General features: G+C 39.7%; 1 protein-coding gene across 5 annotated transcripts in view; it reads right to left on the bottom strand.

Moving 5' to 3' along the window:
- Positions 1 to 25527, bottom strand: part of kiaa1549la (KIAA1549-like a) — a 128258-nt gene that overhangs the window by 64547 nt on the left and 38184 nt on the right. For 4 of the 5 annotated variants that reach the window (XM_087844089.1, XM_087844090.1, XM_087844092.1 and 1 more), the window contains exons 2-7: positions 18128 to 18847; positions 14263 to 15087; positions 13559 to 13674; positions 9560 to 9782; positions 5934 to 6067; positions 4874 to 5042 (exon numbers count right to left, since the gene is read on the bottom strand). In XM_087844089.1, coding sequence (XP_087700215.1) covers positions 4874 to 5042; positions 5934 to 6067; positions 9560 to 9782; positions 13559 to 13674; positions 14263 to 15087; positions 18128 to 18847 — 2187 coding nt within the window. The remainder of the gene's footprint in view (positions 1 to 4873; positions 5043 to 5933; positions 6068 to 9559; positions 9783 to 13558; positions 13675 to 14262; positions 15088 to 18127; positions 18848 to 25527) is intronic. The other variant, XM_087844091.1, reaches the window with a different exon arrangement.

Here is a 25527-nt window from a genome sequence, read left to right as displayed (position 1 = left end):
CACTGACCTGAAGGTGAGGATGCACACCAAAGCAAATGCAGACACTCTATAAGGAGACAGGCTCAAACACGCACAGTCATTCCCTATGGCAGCTGATTAAATTCACATTACACATGCCTTCACTGCGTTACAGGCACGCAGCATACTTTAGCCTGTACTTTGAAGAATAATGAAATACACCTGGTGAAAGATTAAAAAATATAATTATCCTATAAGGTTGCCCTTTAATCCTCAAAAATGCAAACACTTAAATGACTATATGCTCCTCTGTGTGTAAACAGACTGTTCATATGAATCTCAGTATAACTATAGTTAATTTCTCTGACCAATACAGTGACCTGCATATAGTCATTTCCACCCATTTGTTCATTTAATTATGTTTTTAGATTATATATACAAAACCATTCGCTCACTGTTTCCCTAGAAAAACATGCTGCTTTTAAGAGAACAGACACCGTTTCCGTGGTGATGCCAAGTGGGTTTGCATGTGACTATGTGAAGTGTGATGTTTGAGCCCTTTGGGTGTTGAGAGCATGCACAAATAGATACTAATCTAATCTCGCCGGGCTAAAATTAGCTCATTCGGGGGACATGGTCAACAGACTGCCGATGGCACGACTGAGATGATCGGAGCTGTACAGCTGTTTGCCCTTTCAGAATCTCACAGATGGCAGTAGAGACAGAACGGGAATACAAACAGAGCTCCTGTGGCTCATCTTTGGGGTCTATGGTCATTTACATATGTTTGTAGTCTGCGTCAGCTACTGCAATAATTAATGTTTACCGTAAAGATCTTCAGGAGTTGCACTCTTTTTTGGTTTGTTTGTTTTAACTGAATGAAACACTTGAAGTGACAGAGGTGACTGCAGGTTATTCATTTGAGTAAAGAACACAAATTACTCTATGGTACCCTAAAGTGGCCTTTGTCAAGGTAATGCTTCATATAGTCAGGTAACTTAATCATTTCTTTAACTTGTTAGCACCTTCCTGTAGTCTACCTACCTTCAGGTATTTGTAGCTAAATATATAAATACACAAATTCAAATAAAATACATTTAAATTCCATTTAATTACAGGGGAATTACCTTACCCTCAGTCATGGGCTGTATTAATATAATGACAAGCTGAAATAATTATTTCCTATATGACTTTATCAGTCCATCACATTTCTTTTGGCCCACTCCTTCCAATGTTGCTTCACTTCATTAAGTCCTGCAGGCATTAGTTTATGCATGCCTCTCTTAGGGCCAGCCTTTCATTCAGGCTGAAGTCTGGGCTTTGGCTGGGCCACTTTTCTTTTTCACACACTCTGTTGCATATCTGCTGCTGTTCCTGAGATGTTTGTTCTGCTGAATGATTTTTTCCTTAGCTTTAGCTGCCAGCCAGATGGCTTCACATTGAACACTTTGGTATATAAAGGAGTTCATCATCAGCTCAATAACTGCAAGATTCCCAGATTGTGCGGCTGCAAAACAAGCCCAAATCATCAAACGAAGATTGACAACAGCCCTAAATGTTTCCCACTTGTGAATAATCTTTCTCACTCAACTTCAAATTGTTTTGAAATTACTTTGTAAGCCTTCCCAGATTATTGCTGATGTTTTTCCTCCTTGGCATTAAAACAGACCTGAAAGCTGCCAAAGCCTGCGCTTTTATAGAGGTGGGCACATTTGCTCGTGATCAGTTAATCAAGCGCATTTCATTAGCAGAACCTGTCTGCTACTTACCCTCTTAATTCCTATGTAAGCAGCGTGGATGCACTTTCACAGAGTCCTACGCAAACACTGTTTTGTGTGTTTCTGTTTTATTCGTCTCTCTAACTAAACAGTTTGACCTCTTTCTGTTAACATATATGTGATAAAAGACCATCACTCTTCTTGAATTAGAAAAAATATAAATATTGCAAGGAAAGCCTTAGGTGAGAGCTCTTTGAAGTGTGTGGGGAAAAAATGAGTAGCACCTCGCATTTTGTAGGAGTACCTAAAATAATCTTACTGTTTATGCAGAATGCTGCTAATGTCACATTATAGCAACCATGAAAACCATAACAAATGAGAGTTTTTAGTTAATTTAACTGCAAAATAATGAGTAAAAAAAAAAGCATAAAATATAGCATGACATAAATAAATAAATAACATTAAAACTCTACTGCATAGTTACATTTCTACTGCTCCTATCCATGCTTTCATTCACTCGTCTCATTTTTGCTGCAGGACACGCGTCACAACACCAGATGCTAAAGGAAAAATGAAACCCCAACAGGTTTGATTAAACTGCAGAATCTGATGTTCTGATAATGAGAAAGGAATAACTGCATCAGTTGTGATATTTTAGAAAATGCCTCTTATCAGTGTTACCCAATCCTTAATTCCCCCGTAGAGAAGCAGGTCAGACATTTGTTATGTCACGAAACATGCAACGCCCTGCAGCGAACTCACTGGTTCTCAGTAGTCAGTGTTCATGAAGGTACCCTACATATGCCGTGTCAGTTTCACGCCAGCAGCACAAAGCAGCACAGATTAAGTAAAAGAACAATGGTTATGTAAAGACTAAAGGAATTCGCGTGAAGAGACTCACAACTGCTTTATGGGAAGAAAACAAACAAGAGCATCATCTTCTGACGCCTCTTTCTGCTCTGCATGTGTTCGATCGTCTTGTGTCAATACTGATATCCGACACGGGCAGTCCTCCACTCTGCCTCCAACCTTTGTCTAAGTCATGTTCTGCACCCATGTTCCCTTCCTGCTGCTTAAAACCTGACAGAAAATACACATGGATGTGGGAACCATCTCTGTTCTTGTTGTGTTTTCATTCCAGCCTTGCCAGCATGAGTGTAACACTCTAGCAAGTCATAAAAAAATAATAAATAAAAACATTCCCTGATATTTTCTTGGTTTCGAATTTTTGAGGCAGATATACAACATGTTCAAACCTACCTCAAATTTACCTCAGGGTGATTTATTGATTAAGGTGGAACAGAGCAGGGTAAATAAAAAATGTAACATATTTATTTATTTGAAGTTCTTGTCAGTAGGTGATGAAGATACCAGCAAAACAAAAACTACAAAGTCACCTTTTCAGCTATAAACTATCCCTGACAACGCAGAAGAGGCTCCTTCTGATTTGTCAGAATGAGCAAACAAAAAAAACAAAAAAAACCCACACCCATTAGGGCAATATAACGTCAAATCACTATAATGTCAAAAGCAATCTTGCTTGGTGATGTAACTCAAAACTCTGAAATGTCACTCCTAAGTCTCCTACAATGGCAGCTGTGGATAAGGTTGTTTTTGATAGTGTTATAATAAGCTCTGGCACAGTGCATTGACATATACAGCTAAAGTGTTGCTGCGACATTTAACGAAACATTGCAAAGCGTAAATGTAATATTTCTTAATATTTTCTAAATTGTCAGAGCAACATGCCTCACCCGATGATGAATTTCTCATTTTAATTTCCCCTTGCAGCCCTTTATACAAGATTAGAAATGCATCATAATCATCCAGCCGCGACTCTGAGGAGATGGCTTGAAGGTAGATCTAGTGAATGAGTACTGAGCACCCTAACTGAACTCTAATTTACTGGTTATACATCATTTATTCTGAATTAGACTGTTGAAGTCTTGGTGTTCTGCACAAAGTGACAATCTCAGTGATTAATAATGAAATACTAAAAACCGCAATTCCTCCAATGGCCACTTGAGGCTGGCTCCAAAAGTGAGTCAATTTGCTTGTTAAATGCAAAACTAACACCATTAACATCATGTTTCTAGCCTAAAAGGCTACAATGGAGAGTTTAACCCTTCATAACAACTTTGAGTGGCGTAACTGATTTCATTGGTCGATGGCGCCAATCAGCATCACCTTCACTAACTGAAGTGATTCTCAAAGACCTCTCGACATCATTTGTGCTGTTGGTGGCTTCCAACACATTCTCACTCCCAAAGCATAACATTTTACGCTAGGTGACAAATCGTCTGTATATTACGCTTCCGGGCACCCAACACGTTCATATATCACGAGATCGGAAAAATGAGGAAACATGAGAACTGTTTGGAATGAATCTACACATGTACATTTGTTTTACTCAAATCGCTTTGGAAAACACTATCTAACGTCATTAAAGTGCTGGGTAAGGTTAGGGATAAGGTAAGGGTTAGGGCTGGAATACATGGCTGGAACGTGTATTACCGCGGGAGCGTCATTCTACTGGATTTCATCCATAACCCGGCGCGTGGCATAGAGAACGCTGAAGGTCACCTTTCAAGGCCTCTGGACTTGACAGGTCGCCACTACATTACGCCTCGGGAGTGAGAACGGGCTCTGACTTTTGGAGCATTTTTAAAGGATTATCTGAATACATGTATGGCTTTTTTGTAGTGCAGATCAGCCACAAAGTTTAACTTCACCTGTGGTGATCATTACAGTGGCTACAACCATCTTTTATATACAGTCTATGGGTACCATAAACTGTTAATGCGGTTGCTCAAAAATGGGATTCCTACCTGCAGCAAACCACACTGGAAGCAATGTAAAGCATGCTTTAATGCTCACAAAACCCTTTTCACTGAGTATATATTTGATAGACAGATGCACTAATTAAATTTCATTACTATTTGTTTTGTTGGTCTGGGTGTCATAAACTTAAAACTTTCAATAAACATAAATGGGAAAAATAAAACCAAAAGCATCTGTATGGCTATTCTACAATGAATAATCAATTACTCTGTGTCACAGTATGTACAGTGTTGGTATTTGGCAGCTTCCAGGTGTAAAGGGAACTTAATGTTTGCTAAACTATAGTATTTAGCTGTAAGTGCAAAACATAACTAAATGGTGTAAAAGTGTATTGAGTATATTATGGATGCACTTACGCTCAGCGATGACCAGCGGTGGGTAGAACAGAAAGTACCCCACCAGCTCAGCAGTGAGCTGGTTGAGAAGACTGCTGGAAATTGTCCCGTTAAGTATTGAATCCTGATTTTTCACCACATACACCAGAGTGACTGAGGGGGAGTCAGGCTCCTGGGAGACACTCTGGATCTGAGGATAAACACACAAGCACAAAATACATTTTATTATTTTTATTTGAATCCTCCTGTCAAATATGGTACACTATGTGCCCCATAGTCATTCTAATATATGTCATAATAGAATGACTTCAATACTTTATAGCGGGCACACAAACAGCCAGCTACGGCTGCATGTATAATTCAAATATTCATGCTGAAATATCTAAGCGTATCATGCCAAATGTCAAAAATCCACATAAAGAATGCATACCAGAGCTTCAGACACAGTATTACACTTTGAGTGAGCACAATATAATAAGACCTAGGTGATGCTGTGAACCTTATGTGAATGAGTCACCGTAAACGAGTGGATGGCAATACAAGGTACGAGAGATTCCCATCACATTCCTCCATGAGTGTTAATATTTCAGAGGATAAATTTTGAATGGAGCCTATATATCTGTCTCTTCATGCTGAGACCTACTTCTGATTATAATGGTGTGTGCATGTGCAGTAGATCCTGCATTCATGAGGGTACATTGACAGATGGAGAGAAAGAGACAGGAAATAGGAAAGAGGAAAGAAGAGCTTCAAAAATTGCACAAAAATGAGCTTTGATTGTGTCTCCAGTTGTTTAACAACACAGCTATTTTCTTCTTTATTTTTTTAAATTGCTGCAAAACTGTCTGACCTTTTAACAGAAAAAAATACCAAGCAATTACCACAGAAAACACAAGAAACACACGCCTGAAATAAGGTATTCGGACTAGATACAGAGTGGATACAATCAAGAAAGCTTGTTTTCTGGTAAGTGACGAGAATTTGACTTTGTTATTCATGTAAACCTTCTCAGCATGCAGCATGCAAATACTGCTTATTTGTCTGTCTGTTTTTTCTAATAAAAAAACGCCCCACGCAGCACCTCAACAGTGAGTGTGTTGTAGGTCTCCAGCACTTTGTCCTGAGCTTCATCAAAGGCGTTCTCCAGCCTCTGCTCCAACATCTGAACAAAACTGCAGGAGTAGATGTTGTCTGTCGGGCCAACAAATCTCAACACTGGAAAACAAAGCATAAAAAACAACAAGATTATTTATAGGCTGCAGTTTTAAAAACCTACAAAGTTTGACAATTTTCCCTTTTTTTTCCATGAACCGGTGGTAAGACGCTTTAAAATTTTTTACTTTATGGGCAGTTAGCTCAGCAGGATGAGACAGAGAAATGGCCCGGGAGCCTGGGAGCCAGATAGCTTTTTTACTCCTCTATCAATCAAGTGTATTTCATTTTTCTCTCGTCATTAAAAGGATAAAATAAACCAATTATTGAACAAAAACTCTTTAGTTTGAAAGTCAGACACATTCATATTTATTATAACTGATTTATGGGTGGCAACCTGGTGTCCAGTCCCTCTAATGCCATACTCTGGTGATTTCTTTAGCAGAAACCTACGTATTCAGGTACCAGCTCCAAAATCTGGCTCTTCAAATAACAGACTATCATTTAGAGTTTAATCTGTTGTCATGGCAATGTTGTAGCTACAAATTGAATTGCTGCACCGCAAGAATCATGGAAAGAGAAATTATTTAAAAAACTCTTCAGCAATCCACTTCATCACGCTGCATCTAGAATCTGTATCTGGGGCTGTGGTTTAGGCATTAGTGCCCTATATAAATGTCTGTGTGATCAATAAACCTAAGCAGTGAGACACAGAAAGAGGATTATCGTCACTATCTAGAATTAGAACAACTGAAAAGAGTATTTCTATGTTAGCGTCACACAGTCCTGCACCGAGGAGGCACAGGGTAAGCAATATTGAGTCTATCGGATTACAGCAGATGTTATTAATGTTGTCGCCCTCTGTTCTCGCCTTGCACTCTTGTCTTTCTTTGCTGTTTTTTAAAAAAAAGCTCTGTAGCCACTGCGACAGGAGAGGTGGAAAAATATTCTGACCTAAATTCAAATGATGGGATGCTTATGAGTGCGGGCTACATCTCTCAAAAAGAGAAAGAAAAACACTACATCATTCACTGGTGTCTTAGCCTGCAACACTGTGCCGGCACAAACACTGCTGACCCAGTTGGTAATCTTATGTAAATGTATCTCTGTGGCTGCTAAATTGGCATATACTATACATTTATGGATTAAAGCTGTACAACACAGAAATGGGTTTTAATTTCTGCTTCAAGTGCCTACTTCACATCCAGGAGTAGATACAACAAACACAGCAAACATCACTACAAGTGTTAAAGTGTGGGAATTGGCAGAGAGCTGTAGTTGTTTTACAGAAAATGTGAAAGCCAAAAAATAGATGTTCTCAGTCGCTTAAAGCCACTATGTAGGGTTCATGAACATACACTAAATACACTGAATAGTCATAATGGTTTTCATAAACACACTCATCTTTGCATATAAAAGAAATCATATCTTAAATAAATAATTCTTACAAAGCTCTGACCAGTTTGGCCATTTACAGTCATGAAATACAGAACAAGTGATGAAGAGACTGCTGAGAAAATGTTTTACATCTAATTAGTTGCTAATGCAAAAGTGTACATGAGATAAACAGCAGTCAAAGTTGTAATTAACACTAAAAACATTTTTAAAGCAAAACCATAACTAAAAGGCATTTTAATATCCAAGAATAATAGGAGATTGTACTGTGTTCTCACCTATGCGGAAAGGAAGAATATACTACTCCAATGGATTCATGAAAAAGCACCAACTATTAAAGGTTGGCAAAGAGTAGTGTTGGATCTAGTGCCATTGGAATATCTTACACGTATACTGCACTCAAAAATAGATCAATTATTTAAGGTGTGGGAACCATATTTGAATTATGTGGAACCTGATGTTTCTGATATTATGTTACAAGGATTCTCTTGAGTGTTCAAACTGCAACGTACTACTGGGACCACAGGTATTGTACTGTATTGTATTCTCTCTTTATTTATTTATTTATTTTTTAGATGGAACTGAGCTGGTGTTCTGTGCTTAGTTATCAGTCTGTTTGTTTTGTTTATTTGTTTTTTGTTTGTTTTTTATTTATTTTTGGTTCTGAATTGTACACTTTATTATGTTATGTAATTATGTACTATTTGTGAAAACAGAAAAACTAATAAAAAATATATATATTAAAAAAAGGCATTTTACGGACATTCAGTGGGAGCTTGTTTCCAAGGATTTTTTGCACATTTTTGCATATAATTTTATTAATTAGAACAAAAAGATGTGGCATACATACCAAAAAATGTATGCACAGATAAAAAATGCACAGGGATTTGTATAAAATGTACAGAGATACGTATCACTGTACACAAAGGTTAGGAAAAAACTGCAATAACATAATTGGTATTTTTTAGTTCTATGGCAGGGGGATTACATGGAAAAATGCCTTCTCTGCCCATTAACAACTACCACTTTCAGCCCGTGAAACAATATTACTTCAGCGAAATGAAGAGAGTTTCAGAGGTGATCATTATTCTTATCCTCCCCGTTATTAATATGTTTCTTTTTCATGAATGCAAGTTTAAGAAAAGGATTAATTATAGACAGTAAATTGTCTTTCCTTCTTTTCTTGGGAGAAATAAATCTCTCTCTTATTAGCTTCTCTTCATTAGTTCCATAAAACCGGAGCTGAATTTAAAATGCTTCTTGATGATCGGGCCCATCATTTCTTAAAGACCTCACAATATCACATTATCCCAATAGAGCTCTTTGCTCTCTTACTTGTGATTCTTGGGGTTTCCAGTGGAACCAGCTCCCAGTTTGGATTCGGGAGACAGACACTCCTTCTGCTTATAAAATGAGGCTACAAAGCTTACAGTTAGGCTGGATTCAGTGACCCTGTACAGTTCCTTAATTATGCTCGGGTTGCTGGGATACTTTCCACGATGCACTGAGAGTTCTTCCTCACCACTTTTGCCATATGTTTGCTAATAAGAAATCATCTGACTGTGGAGGGTCTTAACTTTACAACATAAAGTGGCTAAAGGTGCCTGCTGTTATGCAGTGCTGCTATATAAATACAACTGAACCGAAATGAATAATATAATTAGTGATACCAATACAAAAGCTACCAAATTCTACAGAATTACTTATTTTTTTAAGGAAATCTAATCTGTGCATGTATATTTTAACTAACAATTCAATAATTGCATTCATTGTCCTACTTTTGCTCCCATGAGGTTTCGATGTGTGTCTGGCTGGGCATGCTGAAGTGTGTTTTTTTAAGAGGCTTACCAGGCTGTCTAAATGAATGGAGCAATTTGCCTTTGCTCTGCAGTCGTGGAAGTTTGTATGGGATTTAGGGTATCAGAGAAGAGTAAAGGAGAGCAGACATGTAATCGAAATTTTCTAATTTTGACTCAGCTCTACTCTTCCTCTGTGTCTTCCTCCCTGCGTTCTCCCTCCCTCCCTTTCTCTATACATCTTTAACTTCTGCTCCCTCTCATACTCCACCTCCATCGCCAGATCCTAATCAAGCTGGTGCTGTGAGAGCCTCTTGAGTAAAGCTGCTCCCTCATATCTCATTTTTTTGTTTGCTTTCATCACCTGTTTTCAGCTGCAGGTGAATATTTGGAGCAGGCACCCAGGTTGCCACGGGAACCAGAACGGCCTTAACCAATGGCGTGTGCTGCCTGATGTCCGACAGCAGCTTGTCAAAACCGTAAACATTCAGGGCTCTGACAACCATGGCGGAAATGTAGACAGTTTTCCCGTTGGTCACGTAGTATCCCAGCGTCACGTTGTGGGGGCTGCAGTCATCATGTTCCACCTGTGACAGAGACGCAGAGGAGAACAATACAGGTTGGAGTTTGTTTTTTAGACTACATTTATATCTGGATTTCAAGGCAGACTGTCTTTAAAGCATTGTTTACCTAGTGGATTTGTGTCCTCATTTTAAAGCACACACACTGCAAAGAACTGCAGAAACCATATCAGAGCAGAAATCAGCTCCACCAGGTCTGATACATGTTGTTCTCAAGCGATGGGCTTCAAATATAAATGTATCAGACTATGAATACTTATAATCCTGGCATTTTTTTTTAAGTCAAATCTGACTCAAGGGAATTTTATAGCTTGAGCCCTCACCAGTCATGAATCTGACTAACCGTGTCCCGGAAAAACACACACAGACAACAATCGGCGGTGAGTCAAGGCTTGTATTTCTGGAACTATACACCGCCTACTTTCCTCTACCTTCAACCACACTGAGCTGCTGTAGCTTGTGTTACTATGGCGTCTTCCTCTTTCTTCATCCTTCTTTTTCCTCTCCCTCCTTCCCCGGCTAGTCCATTTCTCGACAATAACACATCCTTCTTAGTGAAACTGTATCTCATTAACCTTCTCTCCTACTCTTATCCCCTCTACTTTCCATGCAAACAGAAACGAAAGAAAGTTCACACAGTTTTTCAAACTATAGCTACCTGCCATCTTTGTTTAAGCCCTTTTCTGTTTTAAGTTCTCGTCAAAGCTTTAGCCCCAGTTTCTTCTTTAGTTTTTAATTATACTCAGCGACACATTCCTTTATTCCAGCACCCTACCTTTGGGTTTTGCATATCATTAGAAAACAAAAAAGAGCTTTTGAAGCTCTCATTTTAAGGGCTAAAATGAAGAAGAGTGGGAAAGTCAAAGTATTTCTTGCAGATATTATGTGCGGTTGCAGGAACAGACTGGTTGCCCTCATGTCCTCCCGTGCTACGGCTGGTTTCCTGGCTACAAGGAAAACAAGTGAAAGTCAACTCGATCCTGTGACGCAATCTTCTAACCATAAGCACTCTGTAACTGTCAGCTTGTTAGCTTGTATTCTTTGTTTTGTCCACCTATTTACTAAAGAAGCACACAAACTATTAATGACTCGTTTATGGAGATTCCAGTACAGTAGCTGAAAAAGCAATTATGTTAAAAGACATGGTTCAATGACACAACATATTAAATGTAACCTGCAAGTTAATTTCATGCTGTTTGACAATCCCTGCCCACGCTGAAGCAATGTTTTGCCTGCGTATCACTGCTTTTAAAGATCTGTTTCCTTCCTCTTGTTGTTGCTATTGTCAAAGGACTGATCCTGACTGCCAAATAATAGCTTACGTTATCTGATGGATGGGATGAAAACTCAGGAGATTGAGGTTGTGTGTGTGTGTTGCAGGAGGGTTAGATGAAAGTGGACTGCAGCTTTGAGATACTGAGTCACTCCAGCGTGAGCTCACAAACAACTGGATAAAAATAGAAAGAAAGAAAAAAGATGAAGACAGACAGACAGCAAGATGAAGGGAGGCAGGTGGACAGACAGAGCCGGGCAGGCCCAACAGGCGTACAGACAGACAAGTGAGACAGACAGGTTGGCAGAAAATCTATCGACTTAAACCCAGGGAACAATCATATTGGAGGGAGACGGAGAAAGGGAGCAATATGAGAAATGTAAACACTGAGGAATATGCAAAGGAAACAAAAGTCAGAACAGAAAAAAACAGCAGAATGGGAAAATTATGTGAATGAAAAAAAAAAACAACGTAATAGCTCATTCGTAATTTGTTTTACATTGTAGCGCATGTGAGAGAGAGAGACAGTACAAGGGTGCGTAATAACCTCTCTGAGTAAACTGCCTCGCTATTCAGCAGGTCATAACAATTCAGACTCAACCACAGTCTGCATTAGTCACCTCTCTAGCACCCTTCATGCGAGTCCTTATGAAGTGAATGAGGAGGAGCATGTGATGAAAAGTATTGTAAACTGATGACACACTCACATATAGAATATCTGAGCACACACGAAGAGCAAAAATCATGGCAAAACAGAAACGCAACAAAAAGATTTGACTGCAGCATTGCGGCGTGGTCCTTTTAAATATAATTTATAGATCTACAACATTTCTTGTGCAGTATTAAATGCACTAGAAGATAATAATAATAATAATAACAATACATTTTATTTAAAAATAGCACCTTTCAAAGCACCCAAGGACACTGTACAACAGATAAAAACACAAACACTGAAAATATACACAATAATAAAAATAACAGATAAAAGTTAAGAGCTTACAGAGGTTTAAACATAAGCAATTTTAAACAGATGAGTTTAAAGAAGATTAATAATGTGTATGCAAAAAACTTTATTAGCCTTAATAGCCATTTTATTTGCTTCTGACATGTGTCTTCTAGCCACTTATCCATTGCTGCTGTGGTCTGATCTTTCTGATCTAATTAGCAATAATTAATTATTGTGAATTGCTCGAAATACAAATTATTAGTTGAGCATACTAGTGTTAGCTGCTAGCTTAGCACCCTCTGATCACTACTGGCTCCAAAAAAAAATGTTTGATGCTTCAAAATGTCCAGAAAACAATGGGTGATGTTATGCTAGATATGTCCATCTTTTATGTACAGTGTTTGATAGTTATGGGCTGGTCAGCCGTGTTAGTATGAGGGGGCGGAGCTATGAGCACAGGTTCGTCATAGAGAGACATGATGTCATTGGAGCTTCCGTAGTTGGCCACACCACGACGATTCCCACAGTGAAACCCTTTACTTTGCCATCAGAGAACCAGGGATTACAGGAAGTAACCCAACATCATTGTTTTTATGATTTTTATTATGTTTTTGATCTTTACCAGTAACAATTTAACAAATGCCTTGCCATTTTTGACCTTTTCTTTTAGACCCTTATTACACAAACAGATGTCTGTGGTTACAGTAATGGCAAAAAGGAAATTGAGCGCAGCCTCTTCGGTCACCTTGAATGAAGCTGAACTAAACTTCAAGGGAGTTTGAGCTTTTAGGAGGGGGCTGAAAGCACACAGTTGGTTCTTTTCAGAGTCCCTTTAGGAAACACCACGGCAGATCATCTACCTCCATCTCACCTTATCCTTCACTACATCCATTAATTTTGTCTGTGCTCTTTCTCTTCTCCTCCTGTCTGGCAGGACACCCTTTCAACATCCTTTGCCCAGAATACCCACTTTCTCTCCTCTGCACACCTCCAAACGATCTCATCTCCAGTTTGAACTCCTGTCTTTTCGTTCGTGCCACAGTCTCCGAAGCATACATCATAGCATGTATCACCAGCATCTTGTCAAGCTTCTCCTTCACTCTTTCTGCTATCTTTATCACTGCTGACACTCATCTTCATCGACTCCGCCCTGCCTCCACTCTCTTCTTCACTTCATATATTCATTGTAACATCTATCTTCCTCTCGTTCACACACATGTATTCTGTCTTGCTTCTAATGACTTTCATTCCTCTTCTCTCCAGAGCATACCGCCACCTCCCCTGGCTCTCTGCCACCTGGTTCCTACTTTCACTGCAGATCATAATGTCATCTGCAAACATTATAGAGCTCTCTGTCCTCCTCTATCAACCTGTCCATTACCACTGCAGACAAGAGGGGGCTTGGAACAGATCCCTGATGTATTCCCACCCCACCTTGAACCAATTTCTCACTCCTTTCGCATACCTCCCCACCGTGTTGCTACCCTCAGACAAGTCACACATGAAAAACCAGTGAGCGGAGCTTATAGAAAAAGAAGAAGAAGATGATGAAGAAACACTGACCTGTGCATAAACAGTGGAGTCATTCAGGGCTCTCTGCAAGGCATGACTCAGACCTTTGGAGAGGTGATGTTTCAGTATGAGGTCTAAGCGGTTCCTGCGCAGCTCAATAGATAACACTGTGAAGATGAAAAAAGGTAATTAGTTCTCAATCACCGTGCACTGTCTTCATATGTGCACATTTACATAATTTTTATGCTTTAATAAATCTACCAGCACTGCTTCTGCAGTAAACTTAAAGTATACTTATATATCATGAACAAGCTCAAGTACTATTAAAAGCTTTATAAAACCACAGCATCGCTGCTATATGCAATCAAAGGCTCACTAATGTGTGATGTGTGGCTTTTTATATTTGTTAATGGGGAAAGGCTGTACTTACTTTTATCCAAGTTTAATTAATTTGTGCACCTCTACTGACATGTTGGCCACATAATAGGCACTTTCTGCCTGACTCTCAAATGCGGCATTTCGTGTGCATTCATTATTACTTTGTAATCGTTTTTTTTCTGGACTTAACACTGAGTGTACTTTATGTAATTTAGAGGACATGCAGTACCTAGATTATTTTTTATGAGAGCTCTCTGATGTCCGAGCCATTCATCTTACTAGCTTTACTTATTCTTCCTTATCTTTCACACAGTTTCTATAAATGTTAAGAAATTCATCATTATCGCTATCTTACTGGGGATGTTTTGGTTTCTTACCTGTTCTAACCCAAAACTTTTCAGTAATGTTGCATGGCAGAGGACTTTCTTCTGCACTGGTACTAGATGGAGGAGGAGGTGGAGTAGTCTGGATGAACACAGTGGTAGCAGGCGCCTTTGTTGTTGTTGTGGTAGAAGTAGTAGTAGTGGGAGCTGTAGTAGTCGTGGTAGCCATGGTGGTAGTAGTAGTGGGCTCAGGGGTGGTAGTGGTGGTAGTAGTAGTTGTGGTGGTGCTGGTGGTGGTGCTGGTGGTAGTAGTCGGGGGAAGAGTAGTAGTAGAAGCAGTAGTCGGGGCAGGTGTGGTTGTTGTAGTGGTTGCAGGTTGAGTTGTTGTGGTAAGTCTGATGCTTGTCGTTTGCTGCGTAGTGGTTGCAGCACTGGTATTTGGCGATAACGTTGCATCGCTCCCAGTGGTTGCTGCCTGATTCGTCACATCATTGGTGGTCACAGTAAGAGTGGTCGTTAAGGGTGTTGTTGTAGTTACTGTTGTCAGCTGAAGACTGTCGTTGGTCACAGTGTCCTGGCTTGTGATGTGTGTAGCCGTGCTGGATTCTGGTGGTGTTTGTGCTCTTGCAGTTGTGGGGAATGGTAAAGTTGAGCTGGTAGTGGGAGACAGAGGCATCTTTATGGTGGTGGTGGTCGTTGTGGTGGTCGGACGCCGTGAGGCGTTTCTGGTGCGCACAGGTGCGGTGGTGTTCCACTGGTGGGTGGAGAAAGGGCTGGTGACATTGGCAGGAAGTGTGACATCATGGTCACCCACTGTGGACAGGAGTGATTCGGGGACTGTAGGGAGATCCCAGGCCGGCAGGCTGCTCACTGAGTCCTCTGTAGGGCAGAAAACATGAAAATCAGTCATAAAGGATTTCCAGAGACTCTGAATATAAAAACTACTCAGCCTTTTTTCAGATTTAAATGGAGCACAGCATTAGTTCAGCTAGTTCATCTCAAACACAATTCAAGCTGCAACAATTGCTACAGATCTGCAAGCCACTTTGTGACCCACCACTTCAGCACTTCCTTACACGGTATAACTTAAATGAATGCTGTGTCTGACGTCAGTGATGCCTGCTTTGTTCTGTTTGGGGGTCTTGCTTTTGCCCGCCCCACTACAGTTTTCCCATGTGTGCACAGCAAAGGATGGAGAGGTCCATAAACAATGCCAGTGTGCTGCATACAGAAGTATCGCTCGTCTGTTGATTATAGTGGTCCTGAATGAACCATACATCTTATATCAGGTCAAACATGAACTGCAGAAAGATAAGATACTTGAAAGTATTGGTGCTATTTTTGGTATTTTATATCATCTGCTGACCTACATACACCGTATGCAATATACAACATAAGAGACTACAGGCTGATAGCAAACACTAATGCAGCTACACTTGTCTTTGACCTGAATCTGTAATATTTGACTCTTAAAAAGTGTAAACACAGTTTTAACCTACTCATACCACACCTATATGTATATATACAAAGACCCCTGAGCAACCAAGTTTAGAGCAATGTCTCTTAAATCCTCATTAAAGCACTGCCATAGGGGTATTTAAACCTAAATAAAGTGATGCAAAGGAACCAGTTGCCTGATAATAGCAAACCAGCAAGACTGAGTTTTCACTTTTCTCATGAATGAGGAAGATGAGGTTTTTGTCCAATTGAAAGCACTTAGATGGACTGCATGATAGTTTCAACTTTGAATGGGAAATAGAAATCCAATTACAAAATGTGAACCAGAGAGGCATTTTAATGAAAGGGGTTTGTTTAATCCATCTACATACTGATGCGAGACGCATATTGATGAGTGTAGAGGAAGCTAGAGTAAACAAGAGCCAGGCGATCAATGAACCTTTTCAGACCAAGCTGCGGATTCATTCTTATCAACACCTGACGACTTCAAATATTGTGCTTGTTATGTGACACAAAACACTGAGCAACAGGATATTAGCTTTCTGCTCACTCGTTGATCAGAAGCTAAAATATATGTGAAGGATTTACCTTGCTGATGTCAGCGTTATAGATGATGATGGCATGACAGGAAGCAGGGGAGATATGAAAGGAAGGTGATGAAATGGGACAGGACATGAAGGATGCTGATGATGATGAAGATGATGACACTATGATAAAGTTGCTGACAAAATAGTGAGGGCGATGATGCGATGATGGGATGATGAAGATGATGCGCCTAAGTGGCTGTGATGATAGCAATGCTGAAAATTACAATTTGATGAGAGCAGTTAAGAATGACGATTCATAAAAGATGACATCAAAGCCGATTTCGCTGTGTGAAAGTGTGCTGTAGGCTTAAAAAAACAAAAGCTGAGCAAAATTAGCTGACTGTTTGCTATTCACTTATTATTGCCACAATAGGCCTCTGTGCAATGACGTAAGTAGAGTTAATGCATGCCATTATTCAATTAGGGGGAGCAATTAAATTCCACAGTCCCTGCAATCAGGTGATCACATTAAAGCAGTCTCTTTATGATTACTTTTCACAGGATGCCAAATACAATACTACATTGTTGTGCATGATCGTTCAGTGGCACATAATCCTCAGAGGAGTCTTGCTATTCAGAAAGGTGAGAAACTGCTGAGACAATTTGCAAGTCACACACACAGCTCCACACACATTTAGCTCCAGTAGCTAAATGTTGGTGGGTGGATAACAGTGTGATCCTATTTTATGCTAGTTTAAGGTTTGGCCGGAGTCAGAGGGTCAAACAGCTTTGTTGTGCTAGTATAAATAGCATGCTTCCTGCCTCTCTAAGCAGACTATATAGACTGCATGGGTTGTTTCATTTCATTCTTTTAACTACACTGAAGTGATACCAGAGTCCTGAGGGTCAGGCTATACAGGCTATATAAACATCCACCCAAACTTTTCATTATGTAGCATGAACCACTGCAGATGAATTATACTTTGTATACAGGACACGGTTGCATCAGTGTTGCTAACTCCTCAGTAAGGAAAATCGCTATTGGTTGTCCTAAAAGTCGCTAGAAGTCACTAAATGACGTCATCACCTAATTTGCATAATTGGTCATGCTAATGTAATTGTAACCTACGCTGCTGGAGAGAGAAATAACATCGTGGACGAGACATAAAGTGAGCAAAAAACGTCCTAAATGCATTTAGAATTTATTTAGAACTACAAATTAAATTTCTTTTAGCAATTATTATTTTTGTAATGTCTTTCACGTCTTTTTTTAGCGACTTTTTTTCTAAAAAAAAATCGCTAGGGGGTCTGAAAACTCGCTAAATTGGCAACAGTTGGCAACACTGGGTTGCATTGCATGTAACCCATGAACCAGTGTTTGGAGCAAAAACAGGCCCAGATTTCTTGTTAACAGCAGTGATTTTCTTAGATGAAAGCTAAGCTAGCAGGCTAATTAGCTATAACTAGTTAGCCGCTTAATGCTAATTCAAAAATCTTACAACAGATTAGTTTAATGAAAAAAAAAAAAGTATTTTAGCTTATATCTTGATGTGTATGCAAATCAATGCTAACTGAAAAAAACTTTTTTTTTTTTAATATATTTAAACTAAAGTTATTTTTTAACTGTATGTATTATATTTGTAGGAGAAATGACTAAAGCGAAGATGAAGCCAGTACACTTCATCTCAGTTATGTTTCCTAGAAACTGCATTGCTCCTTGTTGCACTTGAAGTCTAACCACTACTAACCAAGCTAATTAGTGAAAAATACTCATGCTGATGAACACACAATTTCATCAACTCCTTGCACTGTTTCTCTTGTTTTTCCTTTTTAGGAAAAAACTATTTTTTAGTCAGCAGTGTCTAGTTATGGTTGCTAACACTTAATCATTGTAAAAATGTGAAACATATTCAAATGGCAGAAATATTACATACCAATGGTGGGGCTACTGTTGCTGTTGGAGTAGTTAGCGTTGACAACAAGCACAGATATATTCTGTGATCCTGCTGTGTGACTGTCTTGTAGTGTACTAGCTGGAGAGGAGGAGGATGTGGAGGAAGAAGGCAAAGAGGATGCTTTTGTCGTAGAGGAGGAGGTGGCTTTGGCCGATGATGAAGAGGAGCTTTTGGTCCAAGCAGCTTTAGACAGCAGCCCTAAAGGTTTTCCAACCACTGGAGCCTGCAGCTCTGCTGTCTCTGCCAGCATGGTTAGGACAGATGAGAAAGCTGCCTGCTCTCTTCTTTCCTCTCCATCTGTCTGTAGCCTCCGCTGCCCCAGCCAGGGAGCTGTGTCCCCAGGCATGCTCGGCAGGTCTTCCCCTTCTGTGTCTACGGGCCTCCATTCTGCTCCGACTTCAGCCCAAGCACCAGTTCCTGTCATAATCCCAGTCTCGGTAAAGACTTTGCCACCCGCTTCAGCACGCACTCCTGCTTCTGTTTCTGTCCAAACTGCTGTTCTGGCTTCAGCAAAGACTTTTGCCTCAGGCCAAGCTTCAGACCCAGCATCAGGACCAGTGTGAGGCCCATCCATTGTATCCTTGTTGTTAGCCCCAGCTTTGTCTCCAATCCCAGGGGTGGCCGAGAGGTTGGAAGTCACTGCGGGGTCCAGAAGCAAGTCAGCCTGCCTCATTGACTCATGATGACCTCCCTCAGCTGCTGGAAACAGAGTGATGGAGAGGGAAATGGGGAAAGAAAAAGAAAGAATAGAGTTTAATTAGGAGTTCTGGACAACAGCACGATAGTGAGCAGTCTGTGACTCATCAGTCCCACAAGCTAGACAATTACTTTTATGGTAACACGTTCCCATCCATGCACATAAACACACAGCTGGAATCCTCAGATCATTAGTCCTCATAATGCCATCACAACTTTCCAGATGCCAGGAGATTTTAACTGCTTTGCTCATCACTGGGGAAAAAATAAAAGTTCCTCCCTCACTCTCTGCAAAACAAACACACACACACACTCTTTTTTACCCCTCTGTCTCTCACACATTTATCCAAAGGGATTAAAACTGCAACTGTGGAAAATAGTAATAATGTCTAAAGTAGGTCACTTATGTTTTTAGAGGATAAAGCATAGGGAATTAATTTAGATGTTCCAGAGTGCATTAGGACACACACATGCACACACACACGCAAATCCTAATCAGCTGTGATTTCACAGATACTAATCTGATCTGTTAGGTTAGCCGTGCTACGCGTGGCGTTATTATTCCTAGAACATACACAAGCGCTCAGCTCAAGTCAAATGATCTGTTTTCCAGGCAAAGTTTGGTGTGGCTTATTTTTAAGTAATCACAGTTTTATGGCGTCATTTTTCATTTGGTAAACATCAGATGATACATTCAGTCAAAGCATTTAGCTCCGGTCTTTATCTCCATTCTGTAAACTGTCTTCATCTTCTCAACAAAGCCTGAAGGTTTGGCAGAGAAAGGTGATCATCATGCCTAATACATTCAGGCTCAAAGGCACCTTGCCTTAGTGGAAATGAACAATGAAGAAATACAAGACTGACCGTCTGATTGGCTTGCTGGACGTCTCAGTGGGTGTTACGGTTTACTGCATTTGCTCATTTGTTCTGAAGTCAAAAAGTTTGGTTTTGGCCTCAATCCAGGTAGATGTTGCATGTTTTTGGAGTTTTTTTTCTTTTCTTTTTTTGGTTTCCAGCCAAAAGATTATAAGAGAAGTAAATCTGGATAGATTTTTTTTCAGCACACACTCATTTTAGCCTGTGTGTTAAGTGTGCATGTGTGACGCACACTTCCCACGCTCCCCATGTCTCTGAGGAGGATTGGTTAATTAAAAGACCGTGATTCTGAGCAAGAGAAGCTTTATAGAACTAGCTCTGAGCTTAGCTGCTGTATATCCTCTGGACACCTGCTAGAAAGCCTTCCAACCACCGCACTATTAACTACCACCAATCTGTTCCTCATTAAAGGATGTCATACTATAAATATCATTTAAAGTGGAAGTTAAGCTACTGCAATTTATATTGCAGCTGCTTTATGTTATAGCAAGCTGAGCTCCAATAGCGATCTTTGCTTTTAATTAAGTTTAGTTTCCAATTTCCTTTCTTGTTTCAGTTTTTTTTAATATTTAATTTTAGCTTAGTCTTTTGTGGTAGCTTTATTGTATTCAGTAAATTTCAGTAAAAAAGGAAATTATTAAAAGCAGTGGTGTCTCAGTCTTGTAGACCTCCAAAGTCTGAATGAACATGTCCATCAAAAACTCATCAGGCAAGTTTTGATACAATTTTGATACAAACTAACAATTCAATTCAGTTTTATTTATTCAGCACCAAATCACAACAACAGTCGTCTCAAGGGGCTTTATATTGTACAGTAGATCCTACAATAATAGATACAGAAAAAAATCCAACAATCATATGACCCCCTATGAGCAAGCACTTTGGCGACAGAGGGAAGGAAAAACTCCCTTTTAACAGGAAGAAACCTCCGGCAGAACCAGGCTCAGGGAGGGGCGTGGCCATCTGCTGCGACCGGTTGGGGTGAGAGAAAGAAGACAGGATAAAAGACATGCTGATACTTCTCCTCTGATTTTTATTCTATTTTAATCTGTTTTATAGGTTTACAAAATTGTTTGAGTTCCTTTAAATTTGTATTTTATTTAACTAAAATGTTTTTTCACATCTAGCTTTAGCTATTAGTTTAGTTTTAGTTAACTATAATAACCTTGAGAGGAATGTGATTAGTAAATCTACCCTAAAAGTTGACATTTGGCACATAGTTCTTGATAATGTTTAAAAGTAAAAGTGGTACAGAGCATATTAATTTACTGTAATTTGTACAAACATAAGTACATAATACTTATTGAGGATTCTTTTCTTTCCATAGTCAACTTTTTGTTTCTTTAAGTAGCTAACAGGAATCTGTTTATTTGAATGGACATGGAATGAATGAATGATGGACGGTGTCGAGGATGGAAGGCCTTTACCATATGCATAACTGTTAGCAGTGATTTGAGCGTTTTCTCCGCCAACAGTTGGCCACCTGCTCAGGCTGAGAGCAACATATGCGACTCTACCATCAGACCTCTGACAAAACACTAGGATAGAAGAACCTCTACTGAGAACAAATATGGACAGGATGGATGGATAGATGGTAGGTGGATGGCGGAACAGAAAATATGGATTAAAGATGGATAAATGTAGATCTGTCCAGACATGACATGCTTTCTCTACTTGGAAAAGACACACTGAACATGTCCATGTGAGAACATTCGGCTTTTAGCAGATTATGAGAATCATCACATGAAAACGATGCACAAAGCAGGCCGTTTAGGTCGTACTATGTATTGACGATAGCGAGTTTCCAGCTGGCATCGTTTCTGCCGATGTCCCACTGCATCTCTGCAGATGCCAACACAAACCTGTAAAACCTTGCCAGGTCACTGCAAGCTTTCTGACCACTCCGGCTTGCTATTTTCAGGTGCCTGTGATAATATCCGGGTATAATCTCTTTGGTCAGGGCTTTGCCTTCCTCACTCCTGTATTCCATGCTCAAAGCTTCCGGCCAACAAAAGTTGATCCATGCTGCCGCTCTGACTGAGCAGGACAGGTGGTTAGGAAGTGTGAGAACAAAACTGTGCCAATTGGTCGTCAACATGGAGAGAAAAACTGAGGAGGGGGAGTGTGGCAGCTCAGTCTGCCAACCAGCCAACTGGTGGCTGGTTTTCATTCAGGTAATTATCACACATGCTGGATAAAAAAAATCGAAATGTCTTGATCTCCACCTCAGAGCTGCAGGCAAGATTTGTCTATGTGACTAAACTACATAGTACATCATCACCCTGCAGTACAGAAGAGTGTCACATTATGCGCACTAATGAAGACGCTGCAGTTTCAACTCATTAGGCCAAATAAAATAGCATTGTTAGTAACAGGCAGAGCGTTTTTCACATACACAATGCAATCAGTGGATGCGCTCACAATGCCGGGACCTTCAGCAAAAGATGTCATCATGTCACATTCAGCCTGGCGTTCTATAAAGACATTAAATTCATTTATCAACAACGACTGCACAAAAGCTGCTCAGGATGGTTACAAGTCTTATCTCAAAGCGAGGCACACTGAGCACTGCTGTGAGGGACAATTTTCACTTTCACAAATTAAAATATTTACTTGAAACTTTGTTGTAATTATCAAAGTTTCCAAGGAATGAATTACTGGTGATCTAGTGTATATAGCTAATGCTAATGTATTTAATGTAATTAAAAACTAGCTTGCAAATTGCATTTTTATCTCTTAAATTAGCCGTGGTGAAAAGTTAAATGTTAACATGTTACCATTTTTATTGCAAAATTTTAAGAATTGGTTGGCATGACCTTTACCCTTGCAGTTATAGCTATTTTTTTTATTTAGTATTTATTTATTTTATTTTAATCTGGTATTCCCAGCATGTACAGTTGTGCATTTACATATCTAGCTAACACAGAGCAAAAACAGCATTTAAATGACCTGAATATTTACTTTAAGTGTTTAGTGAACTCTATCATATAAATGCATTTAATGAAAATCATCCGTCTTTACCTTACTTACTGTTGTTCCAGACTGGGTGGTTACTGTAGGGTTCATTATTTTAGCTCGTTCGCTGGAAATCAAGCTTGGACTGAATAATATGGTCTATTTATTTTGTTAACAGCTTATCCACTTATCCCAGCTGTCAAAGGGTAAGAGGCAGGGTACACACTGGACAGTTTGCCAGAGAATTACAGGTATATGCTGAATACGCAAAACAAATTTGCAACTGCCCTCAGAGCATGTGTATGTACAACTGATTCAGCTGAATTTAATCCAGATCATTGGCAGCGGTATTTTTACATTCATTTGTTGTCTAAGGCTTCAAAGCTCAGCAGTTGGTGGGGATTTTCCAGTTAAGGTAATTTCTAAAATGTAAGACAAATAGAGGTCACACTCACAACCAACATGCTAAGGGGCCAAATTCACTAATATGTGTGCAAAAGTGTTTGTCATTTGCAAACAAAACGAGTGTGCGTGTTGTTCTTACAGTTTTGTTTAGGATAATGAAACAGATTTATTCTGGACTGCCTTCTGCATGCTCTCTTTTTCCTTTCCCTTTTCTCTCACCTCATCAATAGGCCACAAATAATTCCCGCCCCTGCATCAGTCTCATTCTGCTGGAGGTTTCTTCCTGCTAAAAGGAAATTCTTCTTTCTCACCGTCACAATGTGCTTGTTCATAGGGGGTTATTTGATTGTTGAACACTCTAGGATCTTTACCTTACAGTAAAAAGTGCCTTGAGGCAACTTTTTGTTCCTCATTTGGCACTATATGAATTACTATTTGTACAATGTACATGTGTTTACATTTTGATCATTTGCACATACACAAACCGATGGGAGTTGCACATTTCTGTGCAGAGTAAGAACAACTTCATCGGACAAAATTGAATTTTTTTGTGGACTGGTGTTTAAAGCATTTGCATGGTTTTAGCACCTATCTACATATTTGTCTCTACACAGTGCTGTGAATGAGGTCCAAGGTCTCTGTGTAAAGCAAGACTGTGTGGATCATGGATTTTTTTCTCAATGCTATTGTTTTTCCTTTTAAAAAATAAAGTGTTTGACTTGCTACCAGGACTCCCACTCTAACCACAAAGCACTCATGTACTCGATGTGGTACGAGACTCAGTGGGCGTAATGGTAGTCTCAAGCCAATAAATTCTATCCAACACAGTGAGGCCGTCCAACAGGATGGACATGTAACCATTTCCTGGGACTATTCAGGACATCCATCTGTCTGTGTGGAGGCAAGAACAGAAAGCAGTTTGGATAGATTGTTGAAAAAAAAAAAAAGCAGATATTTAGAAAAAATTAAATCAGTCAGTGATAATGAAAAGATGCGTACTAATCAAATCATACTCAAAAGGTGGCTTTTATGTTAATATTTGAGTTGCTGCCTTTAGTTTAATTCTTTAGTGATGTCTGCCAGCATATTAGTATGACCAGGACTGTTGCTTTGACAGGATCTGACAGCACTGAAGCAACCCATACTCTCCATCTGTTTGTGTGAGAAACAGCCCAAAATGTCCACCAGCAAAAAAACACTCATGTGATATAATGCAATTATTTAGGTTCTTGAGCGTTTAAAACAATCTGTCTCTCATAATGTGTATGTGCAAAACAAAAGTAATGCAGCAGCAGTTCTGAGAAGTTTATTATTCTCTGAAGGGGAGACAGCAGCATTTGGAAAGTGTGCCGTGTTCTCAGTAATACTGCTAAGAGCTGCCAAAGTGTAAGAAAACTGCCTGACAACAACAGCTACCCATTGTGTGAGCTGAGTGCAGCACAATATCACACCGACTAAAGAGTGTGATAACAGGGAAGTAGGCCTACTTTTCTCAGGATTTATAGTTAAATTAATGTAAATATGTACTGTTTGTGGTTTTTTTCCTCATTTACACCTTTAAGCCAAACCAAACTGTGGAAACCTCCAGAATACAGCTGATCATTAAACATTTGATTTGATGTGGTGATCATATGCAACGAACCATTTAAGGCATCTAAGGCTACGTTCACACTGCAGGTCTTGATGCTCAATTCCGATTTTTTGATCAAATCCGATTTTTTTGTCTGCTCGTTCACACTACAAATAAAATGTGACAGCAAACGCGCTCTAGTGTGAACGCTCAAAGCGGCCCGCATGCGCAAAAGAAGATGTCACACACAACGCGCTCTGTTTAGACCCAGAGCAAACAGTATTGTTTGACTGATGGCCGTTAATATAAAGACTTCGGACTTTGCGTTTCCCAATTTTTGCTTTAAGTTATTTTGTTATTTACATAATAATGTAGATAACCTAATAATGATCCTTATTGCTGTTTTAGAGGAGCGCTGCTTCAAAGGATAGTTGCAGATTTCTGTCAGAATCTGCACATTATACAGTACAAATAAAATGTTCACGTTTCTCCAGCGTTGTCTTCCCAACAGTTTCACCGGATGGCCAGGAAGCGTTCGCGATGTCTTCTCCGGCGCTGATAATTGGCGTCTGTCTTGTGTCAGTGACGTAAAAGACGGATTAAATGCGACTTGACCGTTCAAACAGCAGACGCTTTCTGAAACATCGGATATGTATCGGATTCAGTACCACATACGAAAGTGACCCAGATCGGATTGGAAAATATCAGATTTGTGCCGTTCACACTGTCACACCATGATCGGATATGGGTCGCATAGGGTCAAAAAAATCGGATTTGATGCGCTTTCGCCTGCAGTGTGAACTAAGTTCACAGACGATTTTCTGCACATCTGCAACCTACTTTGCAACCCAGCACCACGTCAGCTCCAGTTAGCATC

Source organism: Neolamprologus brichardi, chromosome 7 (genome assembly GCF_056152115.1).
Source record: "Neolamprologus brichardi isolate AB-2024 chromosome 7, ASM5615211v1, whole genome shotgun sequence".
NCBI lineage: Eukaryota > Metazoa > Chordata > Actinopteri > Cichliformes > Cichlidae > Neolamprologus > Neolamprologus brichardi.
The sequence above is the reverse complement of the archived record's forward strand: the minus strand, read 5'-3'. Positions and strand labels throughout refer to the sequence as shown.